Source organism: Buceros rhinoceros, unplaced genomic scaffold, assembly GCF_000710305.1.
Source record: "Buceros rhinoceros silvestris isolate BGI_N320 unplaced genomic scaffold, ASM71030v1 scaffold9772, whole genome shotgun sequence".
Lineage (NCBI taxonomy): Eukaryota > Metazoa > Chordata > Aves > Bucerotiformes > Bucerotidae > Buceros > Buceros rhinoceros.
In genome coordinates, this window is record NW_010397176.1 from 40,402 (window position 1) to 62,433 (window position 22,032).

The 22,032-nt window shown below is 38.1% G+C and overlaps 1 protein-coding gene across 1 annotated transcript in view; it reads right to left on the reverse strand.

Annotated features, from left to right (window-relative positions):
* The window catches only part of DPP10 (dipeptidyl-peptidase 10 (non-functional)), a gene marked incomplete at its 5' end in the record, with an annotated part of 78,288 nt that overhangs the window by 19,001 nt on the left and 37,255 nt on the right, over positions 1-22,032 (reverse strand). The window contains 9 exons of the mRNA XM_010146151.1: positions 3,079-3,148; positions 3,257-3,355; positions 5,452-5,499; positions 9,560-9,681; positions 10,395-10,442; positions 11,970-12,061; positions 16,114-16,221; positions 17,546-17,584; positions 19,695-19,818. Coding sequence (XP_010144453.1) covers positions 3,079-3,148; positions 3,257-3,355; positions 5,452-5,499; positions 9,560-9,681; positions 10,395-10,442; positions 11,970-12,061; positions 16,114-16,221; positions 17,546-17,584; positions 19,695-19,818 — 750 coding nt within the window. The remainder of the gene's footprint in view (positions 1-3,078; positions 3,149-3,256; positions 3,356-5,451; positions 5,500-9,559; positions 9,682-10,394; positions 10,443-11,969; positions 12,062-16,113; positions 16,222-17,545; positions 17,585-19,694; positions 19,819-22,032) is intronic.

A 22,032-nucleotide genomic window follows, 5' to 3' on the forward strand; every position in this document is an offset into this window, starting at 1 on the left:
ACTGTCCTTCCTTCCTTCCCTCTCATTTTCTTAAGTCCTTGTGAAATTCAAGTGCTGCTGAGATAGATAGAAAGGAAAAGCCACTTCATATCTGCTAGTACTCTACTTTTCCAAATATGTATCTTCTCTTTATATATATCTAAGCACAGGTTGCTTGGCTCAAGATACTGTATAGAACATCCTTTCCAAAAAAAAAACCAAAACCAATATACAATTAAACCAACATTCTTACCAAGGACATTGCTAAGCATTCTTTTTTCAAACTTTCGATACCTGTAATATTATTATAATTGTGTCATGGCTGAGAATGTAAGCAAGAAAGCACATGCGGCTGAGCAATAGGTAAGGCATTGTTATCAGCCACTAATAAAATTCTTGTCTAACAGTTCTAGCAGTAGGAACAGGGTGTTTCTCAACCAGTTCCAACAGGACCACTCTGGGACTCTGTCAAATATTTGGGCAATTATAGCATATATATAGCAAATCAGTGTTTTCTGTGAAAGCTACATGTTCCTCTTGGACCCTAATACTTTTTTTTTTTTTTAACTAGTATTTCTGATGATAAAATAAACCTTAGATGTCAATTTGTAATTGTATGGGTCAAGAAATTGCATGCATACAGATTTCCAATAGTTCTTTCTCAAGAGCTAGGCAGAATTTATTAGGCTCAAATTATCATCCCACAAGGGAATCTCCCATTACTCCAGTTTTTGGTTTTATATGTCATTTGGGAACATCTTTAACCTCCCAAAAAGATTGCTGGCTGTGGGCGTGACCCCCCGGCCGGTCCGGGAAGCAGCCCTGTAAGCCTGCTGTCAGTCAACCGCAGGAGGCGTGTTGTTTAGGAGGAGACAGAGAGGTTGTGTCAATGGGTGATGGGAGAGCCGCTCATCTCTGGGCAGGACAGTGAACTTGAAACCAACCCGAGAAAAGCATCTAAATCATAACACTCCATGGAAAACTATAAGTCTATGTGATAAGAGAGAAACTAGGCAGTTGCAATTTGCAGTATGTAGGTGCCGCAGCAGTTTGCTGCAGTTGTATTTCAATAAAGGCTTTGTGTGCGCACAAGCTGTTGTTGCGCTACCCGCCCCGACTATTCGCGACGTGTGGTGACCCACCACAGCTGGCAAACTTAGTTCGAAGTCTGTAAAAAGCTGCTGAAGAAACAGGACTTCTTTCTCTTCCAGTGCAGAGGGGGACTTAAAACGTGCAACATCACATGAGTCATGATAGATTTCAAATATTCAGTTTCATACTTTCATTAGTGCACAGGGTTTTCTAAAAATAACTCCTGTTAAAGTTAACAGTGGGAATTCAGTATTGCAAAGGTAAGGATTTGACTAAAAAGAAGCAAAATCTCCATATTATAGAAGTAGACTCAACAATCTGTATTCATAAGTGGATGAAATTCCTTTCTACCCCCCAAGCACATCACAAAAAAATAAAACAACTATAAAACATATCCATACATTATGAGTTGTCCACATTATCTACTCACTGGGTACTGACAACTTTGCTAAGCTTAAATTCACACCTTGCCTCAGTACCGTTCTCAGTTACTTCAGCTCTTGGTATCTAAAACCATTTCATGATAGGATTTTCTTAGCTTTTTTTCCTTTTCCTATCATTTTTTGCCTTGGCCTTTTCCAGGTTTTTGATCCTTCCCTCCTGTCTTCTCTAGGTTCCATGTGAGCATATAACCTTACATTCCACCGTAACTGTATATGGCAGAGCGTGTGTCTACCAGCATACTTAAAAAGGAAAACATTTCACTGCTAACACCTTAGTGTATCCTGACTCTCAGAAAAAAAGATAAACACAAGCATTTGCAACTCTGTGTAATGCTGCTGGTGTCAATTCACATACAGTTTGCCTTTGGCACACCTAAAGGAGCTGCTTAAATATAATCATGCTTCAAGATTATGATAGCAAATACTGCAAAGATCAAACAATCTCCTGCTTCTCCATAAGAAAAGAAGAATGTGTTCATGAGCCATTTAGATCAGCGAGCCTTCACAACTGCAGATAAACACAACTGAAAAACCCGAGTTTTAAACACAAACTGGACTTAGAAATAAGCAGTTTTATGCCTCTCTGTCCTATTATCTAAGATATGATGTGAGTAGAGAAACTTGGGACCACTCACCAGCTCGAGCTTGTAAGTTTGATGTCACATAAAACAATAAGGATCTCTGTTGTCACTGAGGGGAGGTCCGTTCCAGGTGATACAGCTCAGCTAACATGGTATTTTCATAAATTTAGCAGTGCGCTGCTACACCTCTGTTGAGTGAAATTCACATAAATTCCTTCCAAAGGGGACTGGAAAAAGATCTGTAAGGAAGGCCCTCTACACCCATGGCAGAGCCATGCTGAGCTCCGATGGAAAGCAGCAAATGACACCCTGTGTTCCTAGGTAGGCTGCAGGCACACTCATGACTCACGGCTAGACGTTCTGTAGACATGCAGCTTAAAGGCTGACTGTCTCTGAAAGAAATACACACACTACTTCTTGTTAAAAAGAACAGTGCAGGTTGCCAGGGAGTACCAACTTCCTCCCAGAGAGGTTTTCTAAAAACATCAACAGCCTTTGGAACACTCCCATAATGCTTTCAGCCACTGATACTCAAAAGTATTTTTTTCTTCTTTGCAGTGTTCCTAAAATCAGTTTTGCTTTATGCATCTTAACTGAGCCCCTCTTAGAAGCGTACCCATTTCTATCAGGGAAAAAAAGGAGCATATGCTCTGAATGAAATCCCCTGTGTGTTGGGACAGTATGGAACCAGGAGCAGGACTACTTACAGCTACTACTCACTCATCGGAAGGGCCAGTGGCTCATGTACGTAAAAGTACAATGAAGCAGAGCTAGGTCTGACAAGCTCATAAAACCCCAGGCATCTCTATCAGACACCACCTACCACAAAATCTTCCCGAGAAAAAAGCTTTTTGACTTAACAACTCAAATCCATGAGGTAAATTTCCTACACAAGGTAAAAAACCACATTTTCTAATTACAGAGTTATATTTTCTCTGTGAAGTAGTTTTTCATATTTTGAGTGATTCTATATGGATACTTACATTATTAATAGAAGGGCATACTGGTTTCGATCCGTGAAATCTTTTGGCAGTGACAACTGTAAAGGGAGTTCTTTTAAGAAAAGAGCAAAACATTAAAGGCTGGTAGTCACACAGATAAAAAACAGTAATGTTGTAAGAAAGCTTGTGGTTTGCTAAAACAATATTTTGCCAAATTTACCGTAATCCTCAATGTGAAGCATTTTAATTTCAGTCCTGGAATTCTTTTTCTTAAAAACAACTTCTTTCAATACAGCATTATTTTCCAAAATATAAAACTCTGTAGAAAACAGGAAGAAATAGCAAGTTGAAAGGTACGGAGGATCATCACATCAGTGATAAATCAAGATTAAAAAATAATAAAAGAAAAAGAGACAAATGTGCAACAATAAATCTTTTAAATGAATTCCCTCTGTAAATACTTTTTTATAGTTCAACTGCTTTGCAATTTGGGAACTGAGCAATCAGCTGAATTCAAAATATATACATCTCTTCCATTTTCTGGCTTCACTAAGCTTTGTTTTCATTAAGCACTAACAATGACATTGCTGGTGAACAACATGAATAGCAGAGTCCCTGACAAACACTACCGCAGCTGTTTCAGGGAAAGGCCAGTCTGCTGGACAATGTACGAACCTAAGCAGGCATCCTTTTCAAGCTATATATCCCAAGTCAATATTTAGCCAGCACAGCTCTGCTTGATCACTGCCATGTCCTCTGCCTTCTGCACTTCAACCAAGAGCAAGGCTTCAGCTTGGTTTAAAGCTGCAGACAGATTTGAAGCAATCCTTTTGCACATGAAAGAATGATTAATTAGTTCTCTTTTTTCTTTTTTTTTATTTACTCAAATTACCAATCTTGCTTCCAAAATGTAGATTTTTTTTTTTTATTAAACAATAAACCCTCCACTTAGGGCCAAAATGGATAATCTAAGGAGAATGTTTGTTCTGGGCAGTCAACCAAAATGGTATAATTATAGTCTGAGGATGGAATAATTGAAGTAATCCTTAATCATTCTTTCATGAAATGAAGAGGATAATCTAATCTTGCACTGAAACATTAATGGTAAATTATCTTTCTAATTATTTGGTTCTTGTTGTTACAACAAACAACACCCCTCTATCCTGACTTGCTTTGTTTCCCTCTAAGATGCTCTATGTAAATCTCTTTTACAGTATTTCACTATCAACAGTGTTTTATATGCAAGTAATAAAAAGTGAAAGTCCACCTTCAGAGAACTGAGTAAAGGTACAGAAGTCAATGAATTTACTCGGAGCAGTAGCTATTCCTCATTGAGATGGGCAAATCTCCCTCCCCTTGGTGTGCTACAGCATTGAGTTTTTCATATACTAACAAAGAAAGACATTTAAAAATAAAAAAAAAGGGAGGCCAAAGCGCAGACCTAATTGACACTTCACAGTATGATGCCATTGATCAGTGTGATACTTCAACGTGCAAGATCAAGTCCACTGTTAGGGCTGAATAGTCCTGGACCATGACAAAGGGGATGCAGACAAGTTCAGTTCAGGACTTTTGGATTCTGGGCAAAATCCTAGGGATAATCTAATGAATGAAAGGAGGATATGTAAGTATCGCTTTAGTGGGTTTGAATGGAAAGATGTCCCCTTTCCCCTAATCTACATCTTCATGTTACGTGGAGCCACAGTGGAGTTGGAGGTAGCAGAGTTGTTACCTCTACTGCACCAGAGAAACACCTAAGTGAGAAATATTCTGCCGCTGGAGGACAGTCTTCTATTACAAAGTACCTCAAGCAGCAAGAAAACAGCAACAGACTTGGTGTCAGTATACAGAAATCAGTGAGTAAAACTTGAAAAGTAAAGGTATTGAATACCCTCCTAAAAAACCTTTATTCTTGGATTTGCCATCACTGAAAACGTTGGTAGAGTTGCTCTGCATTGAGAAAAGTAAGAGAAGGACTAAGTTTATCTTACGTAGGTCAGATTTTACAATCAATCGTCCAAGGACTGTACCTTACTTCAAGATAATTGGATTGTAACTTTAAAAACATCTCTAAAAATACAGAAGATGTATTGTAACGGCAGCAAAATTTACACAGAAAGTGAAAAGGAAGAAGACCAACCTTCCATCTAAGTGACTCAAGTGTAAATAGAAGATGAATGATATGCACTTAGCATAAAACATATCCGAAAAGCCTGCGACAATTTTTGTCATTTGATTAACTTCTTTCCTTACTGTTTGCAGATGTGGATGTTGCTAAAAGGTAGTTAATAGAACTTTATATGAATGAGCCATCTATTAGTTTTCATTTACCTGTAACTGCCCTTCCCCTCCACCACACTCTCCAATCAATCAAGGATGATAACAAAGTAGACTTATTCCATAAAGAATACTTACTTGCAGTATTACTTGTACTGTGAACGCTAACAACTGGAACTCCTGGTCCTGTTTTGAGGAGAGAAGAAAAACAGAGGAGTTGTAAGGTTGGAAGTACTCAGCATTTCAGTAACGAAGAATGAGAGCACTGGTTACCACGTAAGACCAGACCCTGAAAGCCGCATACACATGCTTCCTTTCAAACACAACATAACTCCCCTGGTGTCTCTTGGGAAGGACACAAGTTAGCCTATGGTATACACAAAGTGTGAAGTGGCGGCTGCCTTCTGCCTGTTCAACGAGCAGTCTCGACCTTATCCTGTTTTGAGGAGAGAAGAAAAACAGAGGAGTTGTAAGGTTGGAAGTACTCAGCATTTCAGTAACGAAGAATGAGAGCACTGGTTACCACGTAAGACCAGACCCTGAAAGCCGCATACACATGCTTCCTTTCAAACACAACATAACTCCCCTGGTGTCTCTTGGGAAGGACACAAGTTAGCCTATGGTATACACAAAGTGTGAAGTGGCGGCTGCCTTCTGCCTGTTCAACGAGCAGTCTCGACCTTAGCACCCAGGAGGTGCATTTTTTTAAAATAATCTCCATGGTTTAGCTATAAGTGAAAAATTAAAAAATTACAGAAGCACTTAATGGCACTGTCTAAAATATAGCAGTTTATCCAGAAATGGTAACTTAAGTTAGGGAAGTGAATTAATGATAATATTCACTTCTATTTTCCATGGAAAAGCTACAGAAGTGTTGAAAAATTATCTCATATTTCACCTAATTATCTGTTTAAGAAGCTCCTTCGGTATGCTAGCTCGGCAAGACCAGCAGCATCATGGTTAAATCTAGGTGTAACGTCATCTAATCATATTTCAGGGTAATGTCAGATACTATATTTTTATTGTACCACTAAGAAACTGAAAGCATCAGGAATAATTCTTCATGTCAAAAGGTACTACACAAATGCACAAAATGGCACGTGAAACTGGGGTGATCAAACATTCTGCATACTCAGCTGAGTTTGCTGCCCCTGCTGCCGTCCTAGAGTAAACTTGCAAAACCCCCAGCATGGAGTTTGTGCATGGGAAAATTAATTTAACCTTGGTGAGACAGTAGTTTTAATTACACGCAGGCAGTAATTCTGGGGCTAGGGAGGATGATGCAGAAAAGCTGAAGTCCCTGAGGACCCCATGGCAGATGAAGGCACGGAGCTGACTCCTCTTTTTTGGAGAAAAAAGGATTCCCTTTGAGAGCAGATCGGAGACAGAGTTTAATTTACAGGTTTTGAGACATTCTGAGAGGTTGTCTCTCTCAATTAATTATGGCATGAGCCTAGGGAAACTTAAATACCAGAAATAAATAGCATGATGCCACCCCACAGCATCTGACAGCCTCCACTGAAGATTTTTATCAGTTTCATTCTCTCCCTCGAGGGAGGCTGTTGACAAAAATCTTACAGGTAGATTGTGGACAAATCAAAGCATTCTGCCTTGGCTCTTTAAGAAGATAATTTCTTCATCTCTCTCTTTTTATTTTGTTTTGGGGTTTTGGTTGTTGTTTTTTTTCCCTAATTCTTTTTACTTCTTTTGAATTTGTTGGTTTTGCTTTGAATTCCGATTTAAGAAAGAGCATTTCTGGAGGAGGAAGCTTTGGCATTTCCCAGGCCAGCCCACACTAAAAGATGGAAGGATGATGATGGATTTTGAAAAAGGGAGATTACAGTAGATTAAAAAGCTGATGAGAAAAGAGGAAGGCAGACTTGTGTTACAGGCATTGTGTTACAGCTCATCAGATCTAAGCACAACACCTGGATTTCTCACCGACCTCCTGTAACTAACACTAAATCCACAAGTTACTTCCTGCTATATAAAATGGGAAAAGCAATTTCTCCCTTTGTGAAGTATCTTTTTTGAGTGGAGAGATTAACATCTGTTAGTGTTTATGAAGTGCTAAAGGAAAAATCTACTAGCAGTATGGAAAATAAGTGTAAAGGGCACAACTGCTGAAACTCTAAAGCTGTGGAGCTGGCCCTTCACCTACCAGGCTAGAAATAACCCCTTACTCAGGAGTCTCTGGAGATGGATACAGGTGTTATACTGAGACAGATCTCCCGGCTGAGGGTAACTAAGAAGGAAAAACTATCCTAGTAAAGGTGCTCACAGCTAAAGAGGAGGTAGAAGAATCGAAACCTGTATAGATCAAACCACTCCAGAGTCCCCTGAGGTTATTTCTGGGCAAATTGCTTTTGTAAAAACTAGGGTTTTTGTTGTGGGAAGGAGAATGTGTATGCACACAGATGTGGTTTCATCTGTTTCCTCGAAGCGGTTTACCAAGTACTCTTACAAGCAGCTCCTCACAGAAGAGTTTTAATATCTGCTCTATGGTGATGCTGCCATTAACTTTGACACTGTCAAACATCCAACCCACTGCAGGCATTTTGCAGAGCTGTGACAGTACATAGAGGCCACACTGCTGCTGTAATTGTCAAGCTCTGGTGAAACAGAAGACAAGATCTCTGAATAACCCCAGGTTGACAATTAGACATTAATGTTAGAGATATGAAAAACTTAATGACAGTGTTTTATCATCCCTGCCCAACACCTGCAGCCTAGAACAGTTTACTGGTTGCAACTCAGTGGAGTGTAGGTTTAATCCTGGGAGGATGGTCTACAAGTTTTTCAGCTCCATCAGAGAACTGCCATCTTCAAAGTCACTGAAAGTCATGAGTTTGTTGAGCAATTTCATGTGCAACCTCCTACTGGCGTACACATTTTTATATCAAAGGATCATATTAAAAATCACAGGCTGAATTTACTTTGCTTAATTATTATAACAAGAAGCTATGTTTTTGGGCCTTAGCACATTACTGAATCAGGGCAAAAAACTCTCAAGTTTACCAACACTCTCTCTTGCAGGTATCTGAGACTTTCTGCATAGGGACTATGTCAGGCACAAGGGAAAACTGCTTAAACCATGAGAAGCACATTACTAGTGCAGTCTTTACTCAGATAAGGGTCTTTGGATTAGCTCCATAAATTCTGCTGCAGCTTTAACCATATATAAACCATACAGTTGTGGTTTTTTTCTCATCAGCTATGTATCATAGGTGCACTTCCACAAAAAACCCCCAACAACCTTATTTTAGCCAATATATATTCATAGCTTGCTTGTTTGAATAGATTCAATTCTCAAGCTGGCAGATATTCTGGTTTTGTGCAAAAAAAAAAAAGTAGAGTTGCAAAAGAAATAGAAAAAATGCATGCAAATAGAACGGGCTATTCACATGTATTTCAGATGAATTGTGTTTGACTCTTTTCAAGCTGGTACCACCAAACATACTGAGAGAATGTTGTCTGTAAAATACTGTGAGCTTCAAGGTCACCAGGTCTACCTCTGCACTTCATTATTGATTCTCATACTTTTCTGAACCTGCTTTTATAATCTTACTTATATATCTGTGTTTATTTCCTGAGTGGAAGTTATAAATTTTTCAGTGTGAGATGGTTCTAGTTTTCTGTTTATACAAAAAACAAAAACTCTGAACCCAGTCGGTGCTCTTTAGTGCTACTGGAATGCAGCTAACAATAAAAAGCTGAAAGTTATTGCGACTGTACTGATAAAGAGGATCTGTCTATGTGGATTAAACCATACCTGCTTTTGGGTAGATACACACATACATATGTGGGTGAGTGTGTATAGATACACTGTATGTGTACATATATACACACACGGAGACAGTGTTTCAGAAAGCAGGTACTCATTTTTTAACTAGGTATAGTTGCACAAGATCAATCCCAATATATAATATAACGAAGCTGTTACAAACTACAGTACCACCACTGTAAATTCCACATTTTTTGGTGAAGGATTTTTCATTTAGGGTAAATTTAAAAGTCAATGCCCTTTACTAGGATTAAAGAGTTAGGATTGCAACAGCTTTCTGTATCTCTTGTTATTTAGCTTTACACAGAACATCTTTACTTAGTCTTGCAATAAGCTCTGTACAGAACTTTGAGTAACCTGCTACTGAGCTAAGTGCTAGACTCCAGCCTAATGCACTTCTCAAGGGAATACATAAATTCAGATGCAAACACAGTAGTATTTCATGCTGTACATTTGACTTACCTTTACAATGCAGTAAAAAATGCCTATTCATGGGGCTAAACTTTGCACTGAAGTATGTGCACTGGTCTTTCAAGAAGTTACATGAGAGACACTGACGGTTCAATGATCCCACTGTTGATACACTGGGGAAAAAAATTGATCAGAAACGTTTTCCATTGGAATTAAATACAATAAACCAAGAATTAGCTCAGAGAGATAAAAATTGATTTCAGTCCCCAAATTTGCCAAGATGTCAGTGTCTTATTTTGTGCCTGATGCAAACAGTTTTCAGGTGGCTCAGTGGACTACTGATCTGTAAACTGGGCAGCGCGGACAGGATTGAAAACCTGCCCAAAGCAGGACTGGGGTTTCAAAAACAAGCAGTGCTGCAGGGTAACATTGTTAGTAGGAAACTATGAAAAGCCTCACTAACTTCAGATTTAAGCACTGAGGTTTGTGCAAGGAGGAGGGGATTTGCCCACAAGATTAAAGCCCACAAACAGTATTTTTATTTAGAAGATTTTCACTACTTTTACAAACACAATCATACGTGTGTTTACAAACACAATCATATTACATGCTTGCGTTTAGGTTTAGCTTTTTAGGGGCTTGTAATGGACTGGTGAAGGCAGAAGTGGTAAAAACATTTTGTCTTTTCTCTTTTTAAAAAAATCATCTGCATTTTTAGTCTTGAAAAACTGTGATTCTTTCCTTGTTACAGCTCAAGCGTACTAATTTTTACACAATATAGATGATTATCCAAGCCTCAAAGCAGCAATTAAGCTCACAGAATGTCATCATAGCACTTCTGGCTTGGAATGAAGAAGCTGTTAACAAAGCTCCTTGTACTTCTTACCTGTGTAGTTGTCTTCCTCTTGGGGATACTTCAGTGCTTAAGAAATAACTGTGCCAAAAAGACAAGGAAAGTTAAACTCAGTTTGGTAAACTGTCTGATTTGTGCGGTGTTTAGAGAAGTGAGAGACAACATAAATAACATTTTCTAAAATGAAAAGTTCCCAAATATACATGAAGATCGAATACGTACTTAGATATAAACCTAAGCTCCAAGACTAAACTTAGACCAAATATACAGTTATTTGAGTTCCATCTGATTTCATATTGAAACAGTGATGAATACATTATTTCATGGTTTCTGTTTAATTCCTGTAATGCCCCTGGGCTCCAGTAGCACAAGGACCCCTTTCTGCATATTACACATACAGAAGAGAAGGTTTCTCCTTTACTCCAAGAGTTTGCAACATAAATCCAAGGAGTAGAAAAAGGTCACAACGAAATTATATCATAAATTACAATAGGCCTTATGATAACTCCAAAGTTTTTTCGACCTGAGAATGAATTTTTCTCTCATGTAGAGACTGAAGCTATCACCCCAGGGAATGGTTTACAGAGGAGGTTGCATGGGTGGAAAGAGGCTTAGTAGAGCTGCTGCAAGAATATCAAGACAAGTCCTTGGTGTGTCCCAGATGAGATCCCCACAAGTTTCTGCTTGAGAGGTAGAAGGAGAGTAAGTCATCTCAAGTATCTGATACATAGCCATACACAGTCTGCCACCTCTTTGCAGAACGAGTGCATCCAGACCTCATTTGTTCATCTGAACCTTGGAGAAGTATCAGGAAATTCTCTACAAAGATATTTTCAAAACTCATGGAGTGACTGGTCAAAAAGGGCATTTCTCCAGTACCAGTGGAGATGGCAGGCAGTGTTGCAGCCTTAAAAAAGGTCCTTGCTGAAATATCATTTATTTTAAAGAAAAGCAGGTTTAGACACATCTGTCTATTTTTTGCCATGTGCAGAGGTATGTGAAGAATAACCAAGATCCACTGAAGTTACATGGAGCCTTCAGATGTTTTGAGTCAGTTTTGTACTGATCCCAAGATTCACCAAGTATGTGCTGCATTTCCTTTCCACTATAGTACTGTAAGATGGGCTTTGGAAAGATTTCTCTCTGAGTGAGGTGCGTGAGAATCAGAGGTTTGGATAAACTCTCTATATAATTTGAATTTAAGAGGTTGAATCAGATCCCCAGAGTCCAGAGACATCATGCAGTAATCAAGCAAGCACGAAAACTGAAGATTTTGAGTTTTATGAAGTACTAAAAATTTACTATGACTTATCTGGAATCCAGGAAAGAAGTCACCAAAACGTTATTACTACTGCATGGTGTGTTGATTAATTTTATTTAAAAAAATACAGTGAGTCAATTGATGTCATAGCATGCTCCTTTCCCTTCTCCATAAAAATGCACATAGTAATACACCGGCAGATAAATTGTCTTACAACTGCACTTTAAGTACTCAGGAACGTAAAATTTATGGTAATGCTCAAAACAGAAAGAAATATTGTTGATTGATTTTAGATATTCCACTTTAATAACTCAGATATTTTCATAAACGAAGAGGACAGTGCTTACATCTTCTGAGTATTGTCATCATATGCCAGGATTTTGATAACTTCCCAGTTTCCTGATGTCAGGTGTCTCACACTAATTTGTTCACTTTTAGCCTGGAGAGAGACAAAAAACATTGGCTTTCACATTACTTGTTGCTTTTTTCTTTGCCTGCACGTCATTGGTGATGGCAGCTTTTTAAACTTTAATATGCAACGTAACATCTTTAAATCACAAACTTCGCATTTTCATAGGCCTGAACTTCAGGAATCCTTTCCCCCTCATATATAAACTTTTCAAGGTCATTAAAATCATCTGAGTTTTAATCACAAGCTAAGGGTACTATCATTACACAGACATTGTTTTCTTAGAGTTTATTTTCCTTTACAGAGGCATAGCAGAGGAATCTGACCCAGACCTCTGTAACCAAAACTCTGCACCAGAGCGTGCTCACCAAGCGTTCACGTTTATCACGTGCTTGTACAGAGCCAAGATTACCGCAAAGACGTTGTGCCAAGGCAGGACATAGACACCTGACTCACCCAAGAAGGCATGCAAACCTTTATGAGAAATGCACCACATGAACGCAGACACGGAAGTTCACAGGACCTAAACCCAGGTAAAGCCCCTCCTCCATCATGCTCTCTGGAGAAGCCTCTCTTTGTCCAGGGTCTATAAGGAGAGTCTAAGAGTGGCTCTGAATTTTGGCAACTGAATTAAATACTTACAAGTTGGGGACGACTCCTTGCTCCCTCTCATAAATTGTTTCTATCCCAGTGTGAACCTAGAAAATTAACTGCTACAAGGGGAAATTCAAAATCTCTCAAAGAAAGTGATGGTAGTTTTCTCAGCCGATGCACCTGGGACTGAACGAGGGAACATCAGGATGCACTCACTGCAGATCTACCTTCAGGTAATACCAAACTCTTTGGCTGGAAGCTGCAGCAGAGTCCTCATCAGATACAGGCTTTAGCTAATGAAACCTGAAAACTGAGAAACTCATTTGATAGTGCTTCCTAGTGCAAAAGGCAAAATTGTGGCTTAGGCTACTGAAGATTAGAACTTCAAACATGAACATACTTGAAAAGTGTTTTCTGTACTAAGGCTATGATGCTTGGTCTGGATATAAAAACTTCAAGTTTTCAAATTCAGGACAACAAAAACTCATAAAAGAAAAGATTTTTTTTTTTTAATCCATGTATTTCTGAACGGTACCTTGTAAACTCTGAGCTCTACATCAACAGCAGCAATAACTAGAAAGCAGAAAATGCTCAAGGACGTCTACAAGACATGTCTGGAACTGGCAAGGCAGAAACAAGTCCCTTGGAACTGATCTGTTTTCTAACAGGTCCACAAGGAAAGAACAATGTGGTAACTCTATGACCAGTCTTCCAAGTACTGACTGAAATCAGCATGTTGTGCTAGGTGCTGTACATATGTTTATGATGAGGGTTACCCCTGTTCAAGAAGGTTCTGATATTCAGTGCTGTCTCCAGGAATGATTAAAATACAAATTTATGGGAGAGAGAGAGAAGCCGCAACTATGGAAAGAGATATTTAAATATTGAGATCACAGAATCTAACAAGAAACAGCAATAAAAAGCCCAGCCAAGCGTTAATAAACATGGTTATTTTTCAAGGTTACATCCATAATACATAATTTATGAAGCTTGCAGAAAGTTCTCGCCTTGATCCATTAAATTTACTTTATAATTCTTATTTTGTGGTTGGAAAGAAAAGACCTTCTAGAGTTGCAAAACTACGCTGAAGAAATTTCTGGGTACATAACACATGATTCAATGTTACTTTGAGATTGGTTTCTTTTAAATATTTCAAAAATCACTAAAAGCATTTGAAACAACAAAACACACGTCTAGCCCTCCACATTCAGATGGTAAATAATATATGACAGACACTAGCCCTTTAAACAGCAACCTCTCCTTGCAAGAAGATTTAATTAGATGCTTCTGCTAACCTGCTTTGATTATATCATCAAGACAAGCTTTTCCAAAGTACAAAGAAATGCAGCCCATTTGTCAGCAGCTGTAAGACTGATACATAAGCCTTAGTGATTCAATTAATCTAAAGTGAGCCATTAAAATTTACTTCTTTGCCACTGTATATTCAGTTAGTTCTGTGTTTTAACTTTCCTGCACTTGAAGGCTGATTTCTGTTAATGAACTGATATCTGTACTGAGTAGTAAAGAGAAGCAACGAGAAGCTGAATGCCAAACTCCACTGTTATCCGAGCTCCATCATGAAAAAACTGCGATCATCAGGATAGTGACAACCTGATGACTGCTTTAAATTCTGCAGGGTACCTGTTATGCCACTGTGGTTCTCACAAAGTGTGACAAGTACCTTTATGTGCAACAGCTAATATAATTTTTATGCCTCCATGTTTGCTTTAGAAATAGTGGCCAATCAGATTAATGCAGTGTATAAAACACATCATATAAACACATTTCCTGTTCTTTATTACTCCATATCAGCCCCATTACCACACAGAATGTTGCTTATTGATCAATAATGGTTGATACATGGGATATCGCATCTCACCTTCCTCTCAGGAGCCTCGTATATACTTAAAGCCAAATTTATCATTAGTGATACCATTTGGACTTGTTTATTCATGTTGTTGGTAATTAAAACAGAAATCTTTTTGATTTTTGGAGATGTGCAGTATGTGGGGCTCTCATTCTGTCTAAAACGGATAGAATACTAAACACTTAATCATAAGCTTGACTTTAAACATTCTTCTGGTGGGATTAAAACATGTATTTAAAAATAGGTCTATATTTCTTTATCTTACTGAATAGAAGTGGGGTTAATCTTTTGCTTAAATATTTTCCTGAATTAGGATCAAATTTCCTGGGCTCTTTAGTAATGAAAAATGTCAGAGCCTACAGATTTAAAACAAATTTGACTGTATCTGTAACATCCTAGGGAATGTTGCAAGTTAATTTTCATATCTACATCATTATTTTTTCATGTGTTTTATAGGTACTTACTCATATTGAGAAAGAAACCAAAATAAGACTTGATTGACTGAATGGGTTTGCTCTGGTGTGAATTCTTCTATGGTTACTATATTAATACACCTTTTCCAGATTGTCATCTAAGTTACTGTTTCTTTAGAAGATAAAATTTGATATGTCTTTGATGCTTTTTTCTTCACTGATTCTTTCTTGATGTATTTACTCTAGTGAATGAATATCTTGTTCTTGCTTCTTCAGGTTAAATTTTCATTAAAGTTCTTTTGTTCTTGTTCTCTCTGCAGTACACTGAGAACATATTTCAGACTTAATAATGTTCATTCCAGACCACTGTCATAAAGGGAGATAACAGAGTTGCCTGGTGCCAACTCTGCTGTTTTGATGTTTCAGATACTTTGGTAATCCCTCCTATGTCATATGACTCTGCTAAAGTACCTCAATTAATGCTCTGCTGATTTAAATAGATGCCTTGAAGTGTTCCATTCCAGGGCATAATTTTCTCTATATAGTTCATCACAACTTCATACTGGTGACCTTCAAAATCATAGTGCAAATTTAGCTTCTTTCAGATTTTTCTTTGGAGAAAGTAATGACCCTGGAAATATAAAGCCACTGGAAAATGTTGCAAAGGGTAATAAGTAAGTCCCAATTTTAAAAAAATTTTGAGTTTTGGGTGTTGCCTCCCTTTCCTGTTGTTTGCAAGACTGCATCTGAATATTCTGAATTAATATTTAAAACTACACTTACGCATATACAGTGTATATAAATATGGTAAAATTAGTGTTTCTGCAGGTCTCTTGAATTTCTGTGGCTATAAAACATTATTACTGACAGAAGCGTTTAACAAGGAAACGCCTCTGTTTGTCTATAGAGGTACAAAGAAAACAGGAAATCTTCCAGAGATGGTACTTTGAAAGTACCTTGTCATTTACAGACCTTACATGCCACCACAGCAGAGGTCTATGAAAAGAGAGCAAGCTTCACTTAATCTGGAAGAAGTTATAAATACGTCCTTCTGTACTGAACGACAACCTGGACAGGACAAACGACCGTGGCACAAAAAGTGTTCTTGCACTCTATTGAAGTGCCAGCCTTTGCTTGGGTCATGGGTCCTCAGTAAAAGTCCTAGATGACCACTAGGATATTAAAAATAGCCTGAATCAAAACCTTACCTGAACAATAAACATGGCTATGTGATGAAATTCACCCCGGCCTCCCTGCTTCACTGGGACAGTCATGAAGAATTTACTGCCGTCCTTGGAGAAAACGGGTTCTTCATTCTATAAGTGTCAGATTGCGTTAGTTTGTCATACTTTCCATTAAACTTCTTTACAAAACACCAGCTTAGGTTGTCTCCTTGGTTTTGGTAGTTACTGTGCTCAAAAGACAACTGGAGAAAAATCCTTAGATTTTAAATATATTCTGCTAAGATTAACAAAAATGTGGTGGCTAAAACTAAATGCAGTTCACACCACTGTGCAATCTCCTCCTAAAGCATGGGTCATGCTTTTTTCATGCAAAATTCTCCTCTCAATGAAAGGTTTGGTAGTCTCGTCCCTAATGCAGTTGGACACTCCAGGATACATGTGTGTCCCTTACGGACATACAATTAATGACAGAGATACAAATATTTCCACTGCCTGGATTCAGTGAAACATTCCTAAGTACATGTTTAACACTCACTGATTTGTATAAAGGTGTATGGAAAAAATAAGTACATTGAATCGATATTCTGAATCATGGTCTTATTGTAAGTTGTGGCCCGATGTGATACCATCTCTCCATGACTAACTTTGTACAGAAATATTAAAGGAAAATGGCTTGCTATAAAACCACAGTTTTTAAAAAATTATTTCTCAATTGCACATTGCAAAATGAAGCCATAATGTATTTTAAATAGAATGTGTTTTATCCATTTATTGGAGAGCTCTTCCAAAGCTATGAAAATGGAATCATTTGCTGACATACTAGTTCAACATATTGTTCTGGGTATGAATTTAGAAATATTATTCTTATGCATTCCAATTATAGCCCGTATCATCTTTAATCTTTGAATGCCTTTGGGTTTAATTTGGTGAGGTTATTTTTTTAATCAGAAAAAAATCATCACGGTATATAGGACATGCTTGGAATGGTATTCTTCTGATCTATCATTAACTATCCAAGAGTAAAGTAGTTAATCAGCTGGTCATAAAAGTGCTTATTTAACTGAAAGGAGAGAGATCAGAAACTGAAGGGAATATTGCCTCTGAAACCCAGAAAGGTGTCTCAGTTTGAAGGGCTGAATTGCTCGCTGTATCTCTTTCCACCACTGACACGGTCAGCTAGATAGCAAAATACATTCTATGTGATGCTAAGATGGTTCCCACTACCAGAGAAACAAGCTGCCATTTGAATGTTTGCACAGACACTGCTATAATCCTCAGCTCTTAATTTAATTTAGGATCCTAAAAGTATTCCATTTAAAAAGGAACGGATTTGAACAGCTTTTCTAACATATAATTATGAATCATACATAACATATATAAAATAACATGTAATTAAATAAAAATGACAATGAAGCAATTGCACATTAAATACCCAGGAATAGCATTTACACCATACCTGTTTAGGAAGCCACAGGTCTGACTGCATTTCATATTTCTAAAAAAAAAAAAAAATGGCTACAGATGAAAAATATTTCCCACATTCAGCAGAAGGTCTCTAGCTATTTCTTTTTTCTTTTTTTTTTTTTTACTGTGTTACAGTCTTCACATCTTTTCATTGGCCCTTAAATTGTGCTAGCTATTTTTTTTTTTTTTTTTTTTTTTTTTACTGTGTTACAGTCTTCACATCTCTTCATTGGCACTTACATTGAAACCAACAATAATTTAATTATGAAGTCAGCTGCTTGATTCAGAGTTTTTGTTAGAACACCACAGGGGACCTAAGAAAGCCTTTTTCAGTCCTTTGTGATTAGCTATCAAGAAGTTTTACACAGTCAGTTCTATTTGCTTTTTACCTCTAGGCATCATCTGACAACTGGATATTTTAGGTCCTTCATCAACACTGGGTGAACCGCCAGCATCAAGCTCAAATTGTGAGACCTTTTCAAATCACAATCCCTTGCTTTAACAGGTTGTAGTGTGGCATTAGCAAAGAGGAAAAAAAATGCAAATCATTGTTTTTTATTGGTCACACTCATATTTCACATCATGCCAACCTAACGAAACCCCAAATACCATGCACACATTGTTGGAAAATATATGTCAGCTGATGTAAATTGTCACAGTCACACTGAAGCAATGAAAATTTATTAGCTATAGCAGCATCTGTACATACATTGCATGAAAAATGAAAGATCTGTGGCTACTACAGCAGTTGGTTTTATACAGTATTTTTTGGTATTGACAACGTGTAAAACGCTAAAAAAGGTTTACAGTTGAAATCAAATGGCGTGGTACAAAAACTCTCACAATAAAGCCTTTCCTCATCGATACTGAATTCAGTAGCATCACCTTATCCCAGTCGATGCAGCACAGGAACCAATCAGGGTTACAAGCATGAGGCTGGTCTGAGCTGCGCTCACTACAGTGACACTGCATTGTTACCCTTCCTCAGCCACCTAAAAAGGTCCTTTGCTGCACTTTAATTCTTCTGGAGTGGGACTGCTCAATCTCTCACTTTTATATTATGTCCTGGATTACAGCTCCCTGGCTGCCTACTTCAGACAAATACAACTGACCTTGAAGCACATAACCATTTTCTTTCAGAAACAACTGCTCACAGTGGTTCGTGACGACTTCCTTGATAAAAGGGCACAGGGCTTGCAGGAACCAGGTAAAAAGCAACCCAATCAACAAATCTCCATGTCCACAACCTTAATCCCTAGTTTGGGGATTTATCTGCAGTTTCTAAGGCAGGAAAAGCCACCTACACTAAGTAGCAAAAGAAACAGACAAGCTTAGGAAAAATCACTAACACTTCAACATGACTGACTTCAGTAGCAGACAGTGATGGGAGCCTTCTGACTCGGAGGCCAAACTCAGACCTACATTAATCAGTCACAACCATTTACACTGCCAAATTATGCCCTCTACTTTGGTGCATCTGTTTGTACTGATACTAGCACGTATAGAAAATATTTACACTTTTAGCTGGTTCTGGGAAGAGGTTGTGACTCAGAATGGGAAAGTGGCCAACTGAGTTCAAGATGCAAGAATGAAAATGGAGAGATACAATGCAGGACCTGTCAGAAGCCAAAGTCTGGGTCAAAGGCGGGGCAAAGGCTGGATTCAAACAGAAAAGAGCTGTACTTCAGCTTGGCTTACATTCCGTATGAAATATCCCTGTTGCCTTTCAATTTTATGTCTTTCCTAATGTTATTTAATTCGATTATCAAATTCGCAGGACTTAACAAATTTTACACCTTTTCTTTAAACATTTGTAAGCTGTGAGACACAGAAAGATCTGAAATTAAACTCTGTGCTAGCTATATCCAAAGTACACGATGTTCAGCAGCTTCAGTTTCCACTGAAGTTAATGAATGAACAAAGCTTAATAATTCTGAAAATGTCACTCGAAGTTGCTAATTGCATGAAATCATTTCACCAGATTTGGAATTTTCTCACATCCATTTCCTCCCCGTTGACTAATTACGTTCAGCTTGCAACTACTGCATCTGCAAAGTGATTCCTGAAGATCTTTTTCTGAATATGAAAACAAAATGCAGGAAGAAATCTTGAAAAGTGAGCTTAGGAAAACTCCAACTTACCTTGCTGCATGCCCCAGTTGTGGTTTCACAAACTGTCAGGATGGAGATATTCTGAGGTCTGTTTAACCATCTCACCACGGCCTTGGTATTGCTTACCCATTTCACCATGGTGATGTAATATTCCCTAAGGAAACATTCAAAAACACAATATTCAGATCTTTCCTATTTCAGATTATACATTTTAAAAAAATAAAATATACACAGTTCATCAAATGCTGGATTTGTACTGTGTGACAGTGTCAATACTGAAGGATGGAGAAAACAACACCACATGCCCAGCATCTGTCTTCCTGGAAGTGGGAAAGCACAATCCTGGCGTGCTGTTCCCCTGGGAAATTTGTATTCCATTAGCACCCCCTTCTCAGCCATGTGTGATATATATTCTTTGCCACTGTGAAACACGGACTTGTGAAACCTAAGTTTGTGAATACACAAGAACCATGTACTTGCTGGCCAGCTTTAAAAAAAGCCCACTAAATTCAAACGGAAGCCAGCATTTTCCTACAGCAAATATCTTCAGAAGACACGTATTTCTGAAAAGAATCCAGCCCTACCGCCAAACAACAACAACAACAAGAAGAAAGGTCTGTAAGGCTGTAATGTTAAAGTGCAGCCAAGACCACTTTAAAATGTCACTTGTTAGAAAACGACAAGTATTTTATAATGGTATTCTGCATAAAAGGGAAGTCACACTCAGTATCAGCGTGTGTCAGCTTTCATTTTAACAAACAGCTCATAATACCTGTGAAATTGTCTGTTCTTCAATGATTCCGGCTGAGCAAAGGAGGCTTTCCAGGTACAGACTCATGGTAAGGAGTATCTGTCGCATTCCTCCCAAAATCCTGATAGGCTGTCAGACAGGGGATGTTACAGAGAAGACCTGTTGCAGCTTGTCATCCCAGCTAAGCTATTTGCTTTACTTCTCTACTTGTAACAGCTGGCAGCTTTCACAGTCCAGCTAAGTTATATGCAACAGTGGAGTGAACTTCTCTGGAAACTCAGCTCCCCTTTAGAATAAGGGTCTTAGCTTGCATATAATTATGCTTTTAATCTAATGACGATGAGTTCTCATAACTCTTTGACAACACACTTAACCATACGTTCAAAAGACTTCTTACTGGATCAAAGCTGCTAAGCAGTGCCAACAGCAAAGTTGTGTATGCACAACTCTGATGCTGCACACAGGAGATGCCGGAGACAGTAATTCACTGCAGCTGCACCCAGCCGTGGTCTAGCGCAATGTTTGAAGAATATACCTGACCAACCTGATATGCCCAATTTTCATTTGGCATTTACATTTGACTTTTAGTAAGGCAGATATTCTCTCATGTGGGTTCCAGAATGATGACTAGAAATGGTGACTTCAGATATATTCTGAATCTAATATTTGTTGTTGTTGTTTAAAAAGTTCTTTGATTTACTGAGGAGCAAAAATGTATGCCAAAATTAACCCAAGACCTAACACGAGACCAGGTGATTCAGCCAACAAAGCAATGATCCACCAAATGAATGAAAGTGTGCAACAACAAATCTCAGGAAACCTGATGAACGAAAGCGTACAACACCAAATCTCAGGTAATTTGATCCCCACAGCAGAACTCAAGAAATAAGAGTGGATAACTACTCCCTCTGCAGCCATGCCTTCATAAGGCCACGCAAAGCAGTTGTAACTGTGTACACAGAAGCCTGAAGATAGTCAAAAGGAAATGTTCAAAACATGGGTATAAGGACTGCCTCTCCCTATGGGTCCTCAGGCATGAAGGTAAGACAGCGTTCACTGACAAAAAGGCCCATATTATGCCAGAACCAAATTCTACAAAACAGAACCTGAGCTGATCCATTTGAAAAAGTCTTCAGTGAGAGACTGAAACAGATTTAATCATTCACAATCCAGCTAATACAGTAATTAATAGTTCAAATAAAAATATAACATCATCTTGCATCACTGACATAAACTCCTTGATCACTGAAGGGAAAGCAGAAGATCACTTAAAAATTCCCTTTTTTACCTCCTTTCCGTCAGCTATGCATAAAAATATGTTAGAATTTCATTACATTACGACTTGTTTATCAGGAGTGTAGGACAGTGTATATGTGTGTGTGTGTATATATATATATAAAAAGATATGTAGAAACACATGCCATTCTGAAATAAAACCAAATTGAAGTTTGCAGAAGAAAATCATATATTTATGAGATTGGAATAAAAACAGAGAAGTCAGCAGGGCAAAAACTGGTTTAGTTCTGAGTAAACTGCTATCAGTTTGTGTCTCCAAACTCATCAGGCTTTTTTTTGCATCTGGTCTATTGTTCTAGTAGTGAAAATAATCACTCTCTC